The 17340-nt window shown below is 36.1% G+C and overlaps 3 protein-coding genes across 5 annotated transcripts; 2 read left to right on the forward strand and 1 right to left on the reverse strand.

The window, feature by feature from the left end:
- The first annotated feature begins 1691 nt into the window (after positions 1-1691).
- On the forward strand, positions 1692-8422 carry ago (archipelago). The gene is made up of 8 exons (XM_043430709.1): positions 1692-2075; positions 2563-2825; positions 3615-3850; positions 3933-4035; positions 4628-5149; positions 5273-5680; positions 6200-6515; positions 6749-8422. Exons 2-8 carry the CDS (start codon positions 2583-2585, stop codon positions 6910-6912), a joined length of 1992 nt encoding a protein of 663 aa, XP_043286644.1. The 5' UTR covers positions 1692-2075; positions 2563-2582; the 3' UTR covers positions 6913-8422.
- Positions 8423-10696: 2274 nt separating this feature from the next.
- Positions 10697-11638, reverse strand: Dph4 (Diphthamide biosynthesis 4). Of its 3 annotated transcripts, none has more exons than XM_043430739.1 (2): positions 11418-11448; positions 10697-11159 (listed from the first exon to the last, which is right to left on the reverse strand). In XM_043430739.1, exons 1-2 carry the CDS (start codon positions 11431-11433, stop codon positions 10840-10842), a joined length of 336 nt encoding a protein of 111 aa, XP_043286674.1. In that variant the 5' UTR covers positions 11434-11448; the 3' UTR covers positions 10697-10839. The 3 variants fall into 3 exon arrangements, 1 of the variants encoding a protein (XP_043286674.1); XR_006262266.1 differs by lacking the exon at positions 11418-11448 and adding an exon at positions 11493-11604 and having other exon boundaries at positions 11032-11159; XR_006262265.1 differs by lacking the exons at positions 10697-11159; positions 11418-11448 and adding exons at positions 11266-11417; positions 11493-11638.
- Positions 11639-12049: 411 nt separating this feature from the next.
- Positions 12050-14244, forward strand: LOC122417301 (uncharacterized). The gene is made up of 2 exons (XM_043430719.1): positions 12050-12243; positions 12331-14244. The coding sequence occupies exons 1-2, from the start codon at positions 12050-12052 to the stop codon at positions 13634-13636; spliced, it is 1500 nt and encodes a 499-aa protein (XP_043286654.1). The 3' UTR covers positions 13637-14244.
- Positions 14245-17340: the final 3096 nt, after the last annotated feature.

Here is a 17340-nt window from a genome sequence, read left to right on the forward strand (position 1 = left end):
TAGCGATTCCAGTAACGTATAGCCTGTTCGTACTCACTCCGGTACGCGGCGAGGAAAGAGGATCGCTTTTTCGATCCGCGATCGTTTTCTTCGACTTGTCCACCCACCCTCAACCCCCTCCCTGCTTTACCATACCGACCGATCTTCTTGTGCGTTATTTTTTCGCGTTTGAATTTTTTTTTTAAATTTTCACACGTTTTTTTTCTCGTTCCACCGGATGATAATTCAGTTTTTTATTTTTTCTCTCGTTTCTTTCGAGTTCGTTTTGCTATGCTCGAGAGACTCACACGGCGCCAACGTGCGAACCACGCACCCACGGATCTCGTTGACCAATCGATAAAGTATATACATATGATACATATATACATATTTTACATTCTAACTTTGCGTGCATGTACGCGCATATATACATGTATCTTATATTTTTACATCAATGCGAATATGTGTTTGGCGCCGTGATGCCTTTATGTGCGTATGCGTATTATTCTTTACACACGAAGGTATTGCAATAAAATGTGGGTTGTGGGTTGCCTCTCTGCTTCTTCACGAGAGAGTCCAAGGGAAAAGTCACGTGATTGAACAGAGCGATCTCGCACAAATACATCTGGCGGATTCGTCCTCACAATTTATAGAATCACGAGTATGGAATTCTCAGGGGTCAACAGGTACACGCGCCGAGTCTACAATGGGTTAAAGGTTTTCTTTTTTGTTTGTATTTTTTTTTTTTTTTTGGCAACAGCGAAAAGCAAGCGCTTCTTCCACGCGAATCCGCGTGTGCGCCGGTGAACGGCTGACAGACTCTCCCGCACACGCAGGTCGAATTTTGACGGAAGATTTCTTGGGATTGAGGGGCCAGGGGGAGATACACTTGATCGCTTGACCCGCTTGACCGAATGCAGCATCCATGAAATTTTAGTTCAAACTCAACGATGTTTTAGCATTTCGTTGTCGTAGCAGAGAATTTATGAATGGAAAAATGTGATCGAAACTCTTACTACGAGTTATTCAATTTTAGATTTAATTACGAGATTTCATTTATCGAGTATAATATACGCGCATGTTTGGATTTTCTTTTTTATTGCGCCGTACGTGATAGTGTTCATGCATGTGAGATTGACAGTCGAACGTTCGGAGCGCCGAATTTGGCGCGATAGTGCTGATAAATCTAACTATCACGAAAAGCTTTCGGTAAATTACGTTAGGTGCCGTTTAAGATCAAAGGACACGAAGCAACTCAGTTGGTCAATGCGAGATTCGCTACTACTTCGTGGTGTGGCGGGCGGGCTCTTCAAAGTAGTTTGTTTTCTGGAAGTGATTTTTTTTTAATGATATGCGAGGGGGGAATGGACAAATTCGATTAAAATTATTGTGCTTCCTATTTTTGCGTTGAAGGAATAATGATTGAGAAAACACGTTTTTTTTTTAATATTTTAATAATTTCTCTTTTATGCACCGGCATTTTACGGCCCTGGTAATGGGTGTAAATACGATACCAGCGCTACGGAGAAATTATTGCAACTCGTACGCCGATTTTTCCTTTCATCGTCAGCAAACGTAACACAATATTTAAAGTTTTATCCACTCTAGTCTGTACACGGAGGAAGAAAAACGACAGCAAGATAGAAAGAGAGAGAGCGCGAGACAGACAGAGAGAAGGGATTGAGACAGAAAGAGGGTGAACAAGAGGAGAACGAGAGAGATTCGGGGGGGGCTGGACTTGCTTATAATACTTATACCGATGAAACGTTTTTCCGTGTTTATTCGCCACTTGTCTATTATTTTTTTGTTTTCTTCGTTTGTGCTAGGCTAGAAAATTATATGATACCTGTTAGAAATTTGGAACTTCGGTTAAAAAGAGATATAAAAGAAGGAAAAAAAATTAAGAAAAAAGGAAGTTATAACCTGGTTAAAAAGAAGTCCCATACGCGTATACCCCAGAATCCATGCCATGCTTATTTTGATATAATAAAAGATTTTTCAGTAGGGCTACAAATTTTTTAAATCGGGTAAATAAAAATATTAGTATCTACGAAATCGGCGTACTACGAGGAAGCTGCGAACATTCCAATATTTAAGTACGAAATATACATATTTTTTTAACACAATCGAACAATAAATTTTACTCGCAAATGTCTCTTGTCCACGTCGATTCGGAAATTTGCAAGTTCCGCAATGCAACGAAAGGGAAAGAAATTGTAGATAAAAGCCAAATATTTTCAGTTTTTATGACTTTGCACATCATAAAGGAAATGGAGTAACAAGTTTTATCATGTATTGTCCAATGGATTTTGACCAAGAGAGGTTATGGTTCACGCGATCTCTTAAATTAGTCCGTGAAACGTTGTGTGCTCTTCCACAAATGTGACAAAGTGTATTTTTTTTTTCGTTTTTTCAAGTTTACAAAAAATCGTGCGATTAAAGTGATTTGTTCATGAAGTATTAAAAAAAATGAGAATCGCGTGTTTTATGGTGAAAAAAAAGTGTTGCAGTGATCATTGTTCAGGGCCCAATTTTGATACAGTTGAAATATAGCAACGTTTCATTTCTTCTTCATTTCATTAGAGCTCGACAGCTGGCCAGTAATGTCCGTACCTTCGTCGTCATCGTCGTCCTCATCGTCGTCCAAAGGGATCGAAGGAGAAAAACCAGGTGGTACTAGTCCCAGTCCTGTTGAAGGTGTCGAAGTCGGAATTGCAGGTCCAAGTACTTTGGAACATCCCGTTTGTCCTTTACCCCAAGACGGTGAATCCGAAGATTATGGAAACGAAGCAGATGAGGAAGAAGACGAAGAAGAAGAAGAAGACAGTAGTGAAGAGGAAAGCGAGGTAAATATCAATTTACTTATTCAACCATTAATTATTTATTATTATAAATCGATATTACTACAATTGCTAATCCATTGCAATATGAAAAAATGCAAATTTATCGTTTATGTCTTGTTAGATTTTAATAATAACAGATTTGACAAAAGATGTACCAAGGAAAATTATTAATTTCTATGTTCCAATGTATAAATTAATTCATTTGAAAATTGAAGTGAGTCATTAAATTTTAGTAGGTTAATTTGTTCAATATTTTAGCTTTCATGTTTCTACTAGAAAGTGTTCATTAAAATTAAATAATTGATTTACCAACAAATTTTTTATGTGGAGCATTTGAAATGAATACGTTAAATATTGGAATTATTTTTGATTTGTCCTGTTTATTTCAAACATCACACAAAATTTTGAATATTGTTCAAAAATAAGAACAAGTCATATTTTTTTTTCACAAAGGCTGTATATATAACTCAGAGGAAATGTAAATTTAAGGGACAGTGTACTTTGATAAAAATGAGAGATGTAATTACTTTTGAGGTAATGATTCAAATGTTATTCGTTGAATTCCAACAAGCTGTTGATAATTTACAATCACACAATGTAATATTGAATCTCAGTTTATTCTAATCAACTACTTTTTGAATATACCACTCCAAAAGAAGTTATTGAACTTATACATTGCTTATGCAATAATTAATGGCAATAAACTTGTTTGAGAGATAAAAGAAATAGGGGTAAGTGTGAAAATTCGTGGAGCCGAGTGTGTCATGTTAATTGGTGATTGAATAATTATAGATTAGTGATAATGGGCTCTACTGCGATGCGGAGTGTGAGGAAGAAGTTGAGAACGAAGATTGCAGACCCGCCGAGTCAGAACAGTCACAAGCTCCTGTGGAACAACGTGTTCAGAGTCCCATTTTGCACACTTGCGTACCCCTTAATGTTGTACAGCCTCAAAGAAAAAGGAAGTGCGAAGCAGAGCCTAGTTTACCTTGCAAGAAACTCAATTCTGAGGACAAAAATCATACCTTGTGAGTATTTTATTGTTAATTATTCAACAAAAACGAGTATAGCAGAATGAATTTGTTTAAATTCTTATCTTCATTCTTTCAGAATTGTTAAAAAGTTGGAGGAGAAATTGAAACATGTGAGGTTCGTAATCCCCACGAGAGACAATCCTCCACCAGAAATGAGCAGTTGGCTTCTCCAGTTTCAGGTATGATACTCTTTAATTATCAAATTTGAGATGTATAATCATCTTTGTATCTCAGCAGTGCATAATTACATCTCGTCATTTTTGCCTCAGAAGCAAAGAGAATCCTTATTTTTTCTCAACAACCTTGTTCTCATATCTGGGAAATCATATTTTCAACATGAGAGACGAACAGAATTAAACAAACACTTATAAAATTATAAGAAAACAGCTGCCGTACTCTACCCTCAAATTCGTCATCACTGCAACATAATATATTTCGTAACAACTCTATAATTTAAAAATCGAAACTGTTACACAATAGTCTTGAACCAATCTCCGTACAAAGTCGCTCCATGATATTCTGTTAAATCTCAGAACATTTTTTAAGCAAAATATCATTTTATGTGAAATAAAATTTTCAGTATGTGATTTCAGTAAATTCTCATAAAAGAATCGTTTATCTCTCACATACATTCATCTGTCATACGTGTTCATTTACCCTTCTTTTCATTATATTGATGGTTTTGGAAGAGTAGCTTGATAACAAATAAATAGCAATTACCACGAATGATAATTTATGCATATTTATCGATGGAATTTGTGAATTCAACAGAGGTGGTCAAATGCAGAGAGAATGTTGGCGATAGACGAACTAATCGAGAGATGTGAACCGACCCAAGTGCGTCACATGATGCAAGTAATAGAGCCTCAATTTCAACGAGATTTTATATCTTTATTACCAAAAGAACTGGCCTTATCAGTTTTGGCATTTCTCGAACCCCGGGATTTATTGAGAGCAGCTCAGACCTGTAGAAATTGGCGTTTTCTCGTCGACGATAATCTTCTTTGGAAAGAAAAATGTCGTGTTGCTGGTATCGACGGTCTCAAAGATTTTTCAATAAATAAACGAAAAAATTGTCGAACTCATTCCGGCAACTGTGGATCACCTTGGAAACAAGCTTATATGAGACAGCATAATATCAAAATGAATTGGAGAACTCAACCCATTAGACCACCCAAAGTATTAAAGGGTCACGACGATCATGTTATTACGTGTTTACAGTTCTCCGGTAATAGAATAGTCAGTGGCTCCGATGATAATACGCTTAAGGTGTGGTCGGCAGTTACAGGAAAGGTACGTTACAGTTTTCAATCTCTTTTTTTCTTTTTTTACATTTTCACAATCGAATCTTTGACCGTGACAGAAAGTACGAGGAGAAATTTGACTTTTTTTAAAAACGTTTTTCTTGTTTGGCAGTGCTTGCGGACTCTGGTTGGTCACACGGGAGGTGTTTGGTCGTCCCAAATGTCGGGTACGACAGTAATAAGTGGAAGTACAGACCGTACGTTAAAAGTATGGAACGCTGAGACGGGACAGTGCATTCATACGCTTTATGGTCATACGTCGACCGTAAGATGTATGCACCTGCATGGGAACAAAGTAGTTAGCGGTAGCAGGGACGCTACGTTGAGAGTTTGGCAAGTAGACACGGGAGAGTGTCTACACGTTCTCGTTGGACATTTGGCAGCTGTAAGATGCGTGCAATACGATGGAAAATTAGTTGTTAGCGGAGCCTATGATTTTATGGTTAAGGTATGGAACCCCGAACGCGAGGAATGCCTTCACACACTTCAAGGACACACAAATCGTGTTTATTCTCTACAGGTACAAATTTTATCATACATTTCATATTTTTCTTATAAATGAACTCTGGAATTTATTTTTCCGAACGTATTACCCTACGACGGTGTCGAAACGGCCCAAATCTTCTCTTCAATGTTCCCCGCACGAAATAATAAGATTGTGTACAATAAATTACTTTCTAGCGTCAAAAATTCACCAATAATGATAATGGGAACTTGGAAATTTATTAAAAAACCCAAAAACAGTAGTCTTTTTTGCATGAAACGTTCCTTGTCACGTTTTTTCATTGTCATTCGTTTTTCCACGATCAAGAGGATATTGAGGAATTGAAGAATAATAAAAACAGTGGCAAAAAAAACTATAAACAGTTTTCTTACAACTTCAAAATTAGGTTATTTCGCCACCGTCGTAGAAGTCTTGAGCTAAGGATTTCTATAGTTTAGAAGTGAAAAAATAGAAACTTTTGACTGATGAAAATCACGTCGCTAATAATTAAAAATCTTGTTTATAACTAATAATTTTTGTTTTCACAATGAAAAGTTCGATGGTGTTCACGTGGTGAGTGGTTCACTTGACACGAGTATAAGGGTATGGGAAGTCGAGACCGGTGCCTGCAGGCACACTCTTATGGGACATCAGTCTCTTACTTCCGGTATGGAACTTCGTAATAATATTTTAGTATCGGGTAATGCTGATTCGACAGTCAAAGTTTGGGACATCGTCAGCGGTCACTGCCTACAAACACTTTCCGGCCCTAACAAGCATCAGTCAGCCGTAACTTGCCTACAATTTAACAGTCATTTCGTCATAACGTCCTCGGACGACGGTACCGTTAAGCTCTGGGACGTCAAAACAGGTAACATCGATTTTTTTCTCGTAAAGCTTGTTCAAAACGTTATAGCTTATGACTATTTTGTGAAAATTCGTTCCTTTAAATGATCAATGGATGACTGTTTGGCTTAACTAATATTAATAATCTATTTTAATATCTGAAAACGTCGATAATATTTTATAAACTGAATAAATCTGAATTGGAGCCAACACAATTTTTGCCAAATGGAAGATTTAATGTTTTATATGAAATTTCAGGTGATTTTATAAGGAATCTCGTAGCACTTGAAAGTGGTGGAAGCGGCGGCGTAGTTTGGAGGATCCGCGCGAGCGATACGAAGCTCGTTTGTGCGGTAGGAAGTCGCAATGGCACCGAGGAAACGAAGCTTCTCGTGCTCGACTTTGATGTTGAGGTGAAATAGTCCAATTCCTCGTGGTCGTTGTCGTCGTCGTGCCTCGGACAGCTCCGCTATGTGACTTCTGTACATATTTTCATTAGGTAGCGTAACCAATCTACTGTACAATGTTTCATGTATTACATGGTCCGATTGTGATAAGACTGCGCGCGAACGAATGCTTAGTAATCAAGATGGGTTGGGAGGGATGATTCATTAAAAAAAAAAAAAGGAAACAAAATGAATGAAAAATCGTGAAAAAAAGAACAAAATGTATGAGGAAAGATACAAAGGATAATGATTTCAAAAAGAAGCGCAGATACAACGATCGAATGGTCGTTCGTTCGACGACGGAGCCATGGGCAATTATTTTCGCCAACTAAGACTGAAATCGACGTTTAAAATAAGCCATTTTTTTTAATCTTCCTTAAACTTTTTTTATGACACAAGAAAAACTTGATATTTTCCACAGTCAGGTTATTAAGAGTGAATGTAACAAATTTTTTTCTTCGGCTTCATTCTTGTAATACGAGTTGCATACGTAGCAGCGAGTCAAACGTGGAATAGAAAAATCAAGGATTTTTCACACATACGTTTACAGCTAAATTTTGTGTTTTTGTTTTTCGAATTTAAGTACAATTCGAAACTTAGACTATACTAAACTCAATTGATCGTGTCAAAATTTAAATTCGATATAATAGCCAAATAATTGCCAACGAATCATTTCAACGAACAGTTATTCAACAAAATACTCAATCATTTTTTCAATCACAAGAAAATCAGGAAAATTTCTTTTAAAAACCTTTCGGAATCAAGGATTCTTTCCAATTTTTGATTTAATAATTTTACAACTGCCCTGATAATAAGTCATTGAATGTTGGTTGTACATAAAACAAAAAAACTGAAGTGAAATACACAGTTGCTAACGTTTATGTAAAGAATCCTGAAACAGTCGTCGATTTCGGATCTCGTTGACGACGATAATCCATTGGAAAAAAATTGGATGTACCTACCGCCGTGTACAAACAAAAGAAAAAAAAAACAAAAAAAAGAGATTCAAAAGACTCGATACAATACTATGAAGAATAAGGAGCTTATACTATTAACTATATATTGTTTTATTTTATATTAATATTATTATGATTTTTCAATTAGTACGGAATTACTTTTCTGTTATGTTCGATTTGAAAATGCGGTATCGTTACTCGTTGGTAGTTTTATATTACGGGATAATCACGATCGACACTCGTTCTTCCTCGTTGGCATTTTGTTTTCATTTTCGTCGTTTTTTTCACACTTTATATGACGACTTATGTGGGCCGATCGTTCTTCGCGCACAGATGTTCGCGGAAAAAAAAAAACAGTTGCAATCGGTGTTGTTCCTTTTATCATTATTCTTAATATTACTACTATTATGATTATTATTATTAATCGTCAACGTGCCGTTATGCAACTTATCGGACAGCGGGAAGAACACAAAACAAATACGAAAAAAAAAAGAAAAGAAAGTTGTCTCGATAACCGCGAAACACTTGACGCGAAGAACACGAATGTGCATATATTTACAGCCAATTGTGATTTCAGAATAATTATTCGATTAAACGTAATGAAAATATTTCGGCCGCGTTACCCCGAGCCTCGTTGAGCCGTCCGACAATTGTAGTAATTTTATATTTTCAAATCACGTTTATAGCGTTCAATGAATTTCAAACGATTAGGGCATTATTTTTAACTTTATTATTCAAGGAAAATCTATAGAATTCTTTAAATTTTTTTTTGTCTTCTTTTCCTCGCTTATTTATGTATGAAAAAGAAAAAAAGTAAAAGGGATTTTGGAGGATTTTCTTTTAAACCGATGACTCGTGGATTATTGTCCGAGATAAACTCGTCACATTAGTGATTTCTCAGACGGAAAATCAAGTCGTTCGAATCGAAAATTATTTCCCTATGAAATATTTCGAGATTCAAAATTTTTTAGTTTAGATCCGATTATTAATATTTTTTTCAATACGAATAAACGTATTTTTGCGCAAAATTATCGTCTGGTTTACCTCTTATTAGCCCGCATAAAGAGCGTCATAGTTATAAGTCGAAAAAAAACGAGACACTAAGATAAGTAAATTATCGCTTTTTAGTCTGTATTGAAATTTGGACTCCGTGACGATGCCGCATGAATTTGCGTTATTGAGAGTCGAATTCGTAGAATTGTTTATTGACGTAAAAACAAGAGGAAAAAGTAGTCGAAGGGGAAGAAACAAACGAAACATGTCACACGTGTGGAGCAGCATTTTCGGATGTGCCATAGAAAAATCCAAGAATTCTCTTTCAAACTCGACCAACGAGGACGTCATTAAGCTGAGAAAAATGAGAATAAAATGAATGAAATGAATTCTCCTTTCGCCGCGAATATAATAACATACGCGATGGAAATATAGTCTGTGATCTGAGAATATTTTGATATACTTCTCGAACGATATTACGATCGATTATTCGATCTGAAAGAAAACACACACACACAATGAATATTGGTACGTGATGACAATGATCTTTTTTCGAAAAATTTTGTTGTTGTTCATTATTGAAGTCGCGCAAACGCAGCTTCGGAGCATGTTCAGATTACTCTTATCCCTCATGTAAAGTGTACATTTTGACAAGTTTCGTACTCGTTGTACAAACGAAGATTTTTTCGCTCCTCAATTTTTTTTTTCGTAACATTTCTCCGGATAAATATTGAGGAGAAAAAAATGAAATTGAGATAAATAAATTTGCGCAAAGGTGAGATTTGTACATAGTCGTTCAGTATTTTTTGCATCGTCCTCTGGTTCAAATGTATAAAGATTCAGGCAATATATAGAAGTCCATGTTTAATGAGATATGAAGAAAAAAAAAAGTTAATTAAAAGAAACGTGGCTCTCACAAGTGTGGCATTGTGTCATTTACGTACGTTTATTTATAATGATACGAGAAGAAATGAAAAATCGTGTTCTACCAATTAAGATCCGAGGTGAATTAAGTAATATTTTATCAAACAAAACGAATAACTCAATGCAACGATTGAATGGAGAGTAGCTTGACGCGGTGCAAGCTTTAAGCATAATTTCCCAAGTATCGGTTTCTTCAATTAAACGTCATTTGGCTAACAAATAAAATCATGTAAGGAAAATCCATTTCACAATTGGAACCCGGCACCGCCATGAGACAATAATGAAGCTCGCTAATCCAATACCGTTGCTCTGACACCGATCATATTCTCCAACGTGCAATACAACCTCTAATCGAAATAAAAATCCTGATCAGTAATAAATTAAATGTACAATCAAATTTATGGAGAAATCATGTCATTAAATTGAAAAACAAAATGTTTTATTTATGTTCGTAATTGTCTACGAATTATCGAGGAATAGAGACCAAATTACGATTAGAGTCGATGAAATAGAGTTGACAGAGTTTGCTTCTTCAGAATACGAAGAAACTATTCTTTTTATTTTAGTTTTTTTCGTAGTTTGCTTGGGCATCACAATTTTGTTTATTTCAATATGTTAACTTGCAAAATATTTTAATTGGAACACCAGGAACGGAATCTTCTTATTCTCAAGTTGTGAACTTCTGTGAAACGAAATTTGCTTGACTCTTGAGAAGTGCAGCTTTTATTATTGGACTCCTGGTAATTCCAAGGTATCGGGAATTAAAATTATTCGCCTATTTTCCTTTTTTTAATTTGTATATTGCTCAATAGTTTATATTAACTATAATGTGTTATCTGTTGTATCATTTTTTTATAAGGAAAAATAGAAAATGTTGCTGCATTTTATTCAATCTTCCACCTTCCTTTATATTTTCATTTCTATTTACAATCAACAAATATATTTTAACCTAACAGTGGTTTATTATCATAGAGGTTTTGTGCCTGAAACATTTATTTTACCTTTTGAGTTTGAAATTAATTTTTTGACTTCACGTCTGAACAATCAGGACGAAAGTACACTCCTGACAAGGAATGTGGAGACTGCAATTTTTCTTCAACAAATCTTCTCGGTTTACCAAATAATAACTGCCGCATCTGCATTGATAGCTCAGTGTATCATCATCCACTGTGATTTCCATCTCATTCTCTGTTATTGTTGCAAAAACCAGAATGCTTTGTGATTCCAATTGTGCTTGGCGACATTCAGAATCATATTTTTTTCTGGCTTCGGGATCTCTCAAGATTTGCCAGGCTTCTTCGATTTCACGAAATTTGTCAGTGTTTTGGTCGTTCGATGAATCTGTTTTATCTGGATGATATCGCAACACCAATTTTCTATAATTTTTCTTCACTTCCTCGTATGAGGATTCTTTACTACATTCCAAAACTTTATAGTACTTGTAACCACTCATAATATTGTTTTTTTTTCAATTTTCAACTTTCGAGCGTAAAATTTTATGGAATTTGATCGTCGGTTTTGATTTCATGAAATTTTAGTGAGTTTTCCTCAAGGTGAGTAACGAATTTTTGCGAGGTAATGAATCCTCATTGTTGACTGAATACTAACCTAAAATTATAGGCATAATTTATTGAAAGGCGATGTTGCTTTTAAACGAACACTACGCGAATCGAAATAACTTACCAAGAGTTAGATTTCAACAAAGGTTTCATGTAATTATTAAAAAGTTTTTTCATTAAGTAAAATTGATACTGCAGTGGCTGCAGTGCAATACAAATCTACGTCAATCGTGGCGCGATGAGTGAAAGTGTTAAAACACGTGTATAGTGGCGCTGTTTGATCTCACAAAGAAAATGTGGGGGGTAAACGAATTTTTCGAACCGGCGTTTCTGTTTCGGTTTTCGGTTAATGTTATACTATACAAATTAACAAGTAACGCGCGGAGACACGCACGTGTCATATTCATCGTCTTTTATTTTGGAGAAGTGGCGAGAAATAGTGTGATTAAATTTGCGTACGAGAGACGAAGGTAAAGAGTAATGATTGATAAATGATTGAAACGAGCTGAAAACAAAATGCATGTCCCAATTTCCAGAGCTCGTATGACTGAAGTAAGAATGTAGACGCTCGAAAAAATTTCAGCTTTATGGTCTTTAGGATTTTAGGGTTAGTCCTGTTTCTTCATGTATTTAGTTTTTTGGTTCAATTTATAGGAAACTTTTCAAATCCTGCTTGATGTTATGGAAAGACATTTTGCGGCGTTGAGTTTACCGGACCCGGCCAGCGATCCAAAAATTACGAGAGCTATCAGTTTTTCTGAACTTCCTTCGACTCGCAGGATTCTCATTGAACAGTGTTATCAGGCTGACGACAGCAGCTCTCTAGTCAGACAGTACAGCTGTGAACAGGTTTTTGACAAACGCTCCAATTCAAGGTAAATATATATTTTTTTAACACGCTCGATTTTTTTGTTTTTTTTACAGTTGTCTTATTGTTTGATAATATTATACGTCCTAACTAGGGAGGTGAAAGTTTCTGAAATAGTGAGAACGGGAAGTGAGAGGTGTTTGTCAAATACTTGGACAACAAAGCTCCCTATTCCAATATCTAAAGGAAATGCGGATTGGCACAGGAGCAATTTTGACAAAAAGCCAAGAGTTTTAGAACCTGAAACGAGTAGAAAAATGGAACCAATGGAAGTGGTGGAAGTAAATGCAAAAATGCCTGAAAAAAGAGCACCAAAAAAGTTGAAAAATTTGCCAACAATGGAGCTAAACGGAATGAGATTTCCAGAAATAGAGGATTCAAGACGGTTGATCAGAGCTTCGACTCTGGGGAGTTCTCAGATGGTGGAATCAAATAATTTCAATAAAACACCAGTACGATCAAGATCGGCATCGCCAAAAAGAATGGCCAATCGTTCAATTAAAGTTGAGCCTCAGTATTTTGAACATCCAAAAACTACAGAACCTGCTCGTTGCGAATACCATGAGAGTAAAAAGAGAATGCGTTCTTTGGTGCCAAACGTTACAACCAACTCGGAAAATTCTTCTTCCGGCTGTTACAAATACATATTTTTCTTCTTGTTATCGATTTCTGCAGCGATACTGGCGATATGTTTCTGTTCTGAGGATTTGCAAAGAGTGGACCATTTAAAAAACATAAACATTCAAAATATGAGCGTAGAGTTGCGCGAGCGAATTTACGGACAGGAAATCGCGGTAGATCGATTGATATACGAATTCAAAAAAAGTTCAACGCACAAAAATTTCATAACGTTGATTGGTGGAACGGGTGTTGGAAAATCTTACGCAGTTGGTATCATTGCCAAATATTTTTCCTCCCACGGATACGTCTTTGAGTATTTTTCTCCAATAAGAAAAACTATTCACGAAGTATTTACAAATCTTTCACGGAGACAATGTAATTTGGTGATATTGGAAAATTTGCTGCAGAGTGATTTCACCGATGTTGTCAAATTTGTTAAATTTTTGCGAGAACACACGAAAAATCTATGCGTTTACACCATCGCCGTTTATAACCCTCAAGAAACTGGCGATGACTTACATCAAAACAGCTTCGATTTGGCCGAAACCGTTCGCGAGATATCATCTTTTTTACACGACAACGAACTTTGGGACGCAACTGTCATCGCCTTCGATGAGCTTAAAGTAAAAAGTCTGGAGGCTTGCATTAAACAAGCTGCGGATGAAAAAAAAATCCATTTGCCCGATGAACGGTTGATGGAAATTCGTGACTATTTACTGACTAGCGGAAGCGGATGCAAAGGAGCTTTTGCCAAAGTTCAACTGCTCATTGAATCCTAGATTCTTCAAAGTTTCTTATTTCATTCGTAAATTCTTTGTGCATTCGTAAATAATCAGTACCTACATTACAAAAAAATCTTCTAAAGTAAAATATCGGAATGAACCACACTGGTTTGGGACTCGTCATCCTTGAAAAGTAACAAAAGTATTTTTACTTCATTTCTAAATTCGAAAATCGTCGACGTTTTTTACATTCATTTGGTTTTTCCTTTTTTTTCAAAATCAAACTTTTTGCTTTTTCCTGAGTTATCTAAAGTTTCCTTGACTCTCAACGATGTCGAAATTTTCCAGTGCAAATGAAATTTGCTTCGTTTTTTTTACATGAAGTGTAATTCTTCAACGTTGGGAGAAATTTCATTGATACGAGACTGTGATTGAATTAAGTTAGAATAAGGAAATAAATTTGCTCAATCCTACCAATTAGGTATGAAACTGATTGTTCGAAATAGTGCCTTGTTTGCACAACATTCATACTTGTTAGCTCTAAATCCACTTCTTTTCATTGAAGAAAATTAAGTGATCAATGGAACTTCATACATCAAAATTTCCAATGAATCTCATTGTGAATGATTTATTTTTCAAATAAAACATTTTTCAAATACCGTTAATACAACGTGACCTTTACCGTGATTGTGTTCCGAGTGGAACAATAAATATCGCCTTGAGTTAGAATGGAACGAGATTTTCTTTCGAATTAGTCGGAATAGAATATGTTAACGAAACTATAGCTTGAAAAATCTTACGAAATCTCACAAGATATCTTATTTCTTTTTTCAATTGATTTTTTTTATGTACCCGTAAACAAACAATAAAACTCAATAATAAATTCGTTGAATTAAATCAAACTTTCAACACATTCACCGAAGAATCGGAATACGAATTGAAACAAAATAGTACAAATCAAATTATCGAAACTAATAAAATTATTTTTGGTAGAAATAAAAAAAATTTCGTTCAAGCACAAAGAAAATATAATACATAAGTAATATCGAATTCTGAAGGAAAAGTAAATAATGCGGTCGCCAGAAATTTGACAGGCGATGAAAAGGATGAAAAGTAACATGCACGGCCTGTGCGTCAGCTGTGGTTCCGTTCGCTGGGAGAGCCCTACTAACCCAGTCTCACATGACCGATTGACGATTGACGCGCTGCTGTTGCATAGAGCGCCGCGTACGGAGCAGGTACGAACTACAGTTTTTTGAATGATGCAATTTTGAAGATCAGAGTACAATTTTCCTGAGTTCTGAGTGATGAATTGAAGGAAAGAGTGCACGAAAATGAAGTAATCGTTTTTATCAATTGAATAAAATTCTTTCTTCAATTGGTTAGGAAAACCGCATAACGTTTCATGGGATAAAGAATAGAGTTGGAAAGCTTCGAAGATTGTCGTTTTTATAATGAGGAGCTAAAAATAAAATGACAAGAAAAGTGGTTATGTGTATCGATGATACAAGTTTTTCTTTCTTTTCGGTTTCTTCGTAACTGCGGTAAAAAGCGGAAGGGTAAGGGGAGAAAGAGGGGATTGAAAACTCTCTCGATGTGACTGGCCGGACATATATATATTCCATGGTAACGCAGGCGGATACAACCTGCTTAACCGTAATAATATTTATGTGTTGGGTTATGTGTGAGTATACCGTTTTCGCCGGTTTCCTTGCGCTATAATACACCATTTCACTTTTCTGATTATTATGAGAAACGTCCCGTCGCGTTTTCGCGATATTTTTTTCGTATATATAACAAACGAATGTATAGGGTGTCTGGAAATTCGTTCGTTAAGCATCGGGCCGACGAGATCGTGAAATTTCGAGAAAAAATTCCCCGGTCTTTGTTCTCTGCGGGCACCGTTCCGAGAAAACAACGAATTAGCGTTAGCCCCGCCCAGTTCGGTTCGGCCTACTGGATTGGTTGTCAATAACACTTTCGACATCTCAGCAACGCTACGTCGTACAGAAAAATTCCCAAGTACTTTTCTCTTCAGAATCGCTCAAACTATCGATCCCGATGATTCCCGAGTCCATTTTGCGGACAGCCTGTGTGTATAAATAAGCAAACTTCTCGTATTACGAGCCGAGAACGAACGCAAAGGAAATCCTAATGACTCAGGAAAGTTTTTCTTTCGTACATTCGAATTTTCGAGCTACTGAGCCCCGCAATATTTACGTACGTATATGATTTAGAATGCATACTTAGAGTCGCGAATATAAATACATGAATCTCCTCAAATTCATTAGTCCATTATGTTATGCGAACCGGAAAAAAAATCTCTATGAAAGTGCCCCGTCAACTGCGATTGTTCACCTTCAACTGTCCCTCCGCCTTACATCGAATTTTTCACAGAATATTATTATATATTATTTTTCCTTGAATATTACTTTGCTCAATATTTACTGCTTCGTTCGATTTCCGGTTTTCATATTTGTCTATTATTGGCATTGAACGCACTCACCAGGAATTGACGCGCATCGATAAACGTCGTTCAATTTATTTACGAGGTTATATACACCGTCGATATGAATTCGAAATAAAAGTTTTAAATCCATCTACACTTCCATTTATCTTTAATAACTCCTCGCGAATTTCACGCATCGTAACAAAATTGATCTCGTACACGTGTAATAATTGCCTAATGTTCAAAAGTTACGCATGCAGCACAAGTGACGTAATTCGTAACGAGTTACGTTACAACATTCTCAATGTCCAGAAGGTACAGCAATGAAAACGTCAAGTCTCGTTTTCGTTCTTTTCTTTTTTTTTTTCATTTTTTTTTCTATCAATCCTCGATTCTTTTTTCCTCTTCCTTGCACGCTCGAATAATAGCCGAAAATAAGACTCTGTATGGCGAAAGTTTGATGCGCCGGCAGCCTGCTTTTATTCGGGGATTCAAGAAAGAAATGAGACTTTTCGTGAGAAGAGAAAAAACTAAATTAACGAATTCGAGGTGCATACAGTTCTACGAGGAGCTTGCCTTTCACCCGATCAATTTTGACTGCTACCTGCATCGTTAATAAACATTTCTTAAATCGCGAACAGGCAGTGCGCGATTTTCATTCGTTTTTTAGATCATTAAAATCATTAATCTCGTTCGCTCGCATAGTCATTTGCAACTGCGATCGTTTTTTTCGAAATTTCTCATATTTCTGCGTTTTTACATTAAATCTTTTTCTTACTTTCGATTGGTTTTAGCGCGTACAAGATCCCACGATTTCTCACTACTTTTTCTAGTCCGATCGCGAAAGAAATTCATCTCTCGACGAGTGCGATGTAATCGATCAGTCGGGGCCCGTATTCACGTAATTTTTCATTCCGCCTCGCGGAGCTTCGACGATCTTTCCTTTTTTTTTTTCTTTTTTTCTTCAATGAATGTTTTAACTCCATGATTCATCAATGGGCCTAAATACTTTCGTACTCTCTCGGGAACTCGCTTTTCAGAACAATCGGACGGAACGGTGGTTTCTTCTCTTTTCTTTTCGCTTTTTATTTTTTTTTTTATTACTGCGGTGTACCAAAATGATCCGAACGACTCTCGCATGGAGCCGAGGCTCTCGAGGCCAATTATTTCCTTTTTATATTTGCGGTGTCAGAAAAATTTCTCTATACTCGGTTTCGTTTCACACCAAGTTTTTATTCCCTTTTTTTTTTACGTTTTTCACTCAAAGGACTTTGAATATTTTTTCTTGCGTGGTTACGCGAACGAAAGGATC

This window comes from Venturia canescens, chromosome 10 (genome assembly GCF_019457755.1).
Source record: "Venturia canescens isolate UGA chromosome 10, ASM1945775v1, whole genome shotgun sequence".
NCBI classification, from domain to species: domain Eukaryota; kingdom Metazoa; phylum Arthropoda; class Insecta; order Hymenoptera; family Ichneumonidae; genus Venturia; species Venturia canescens.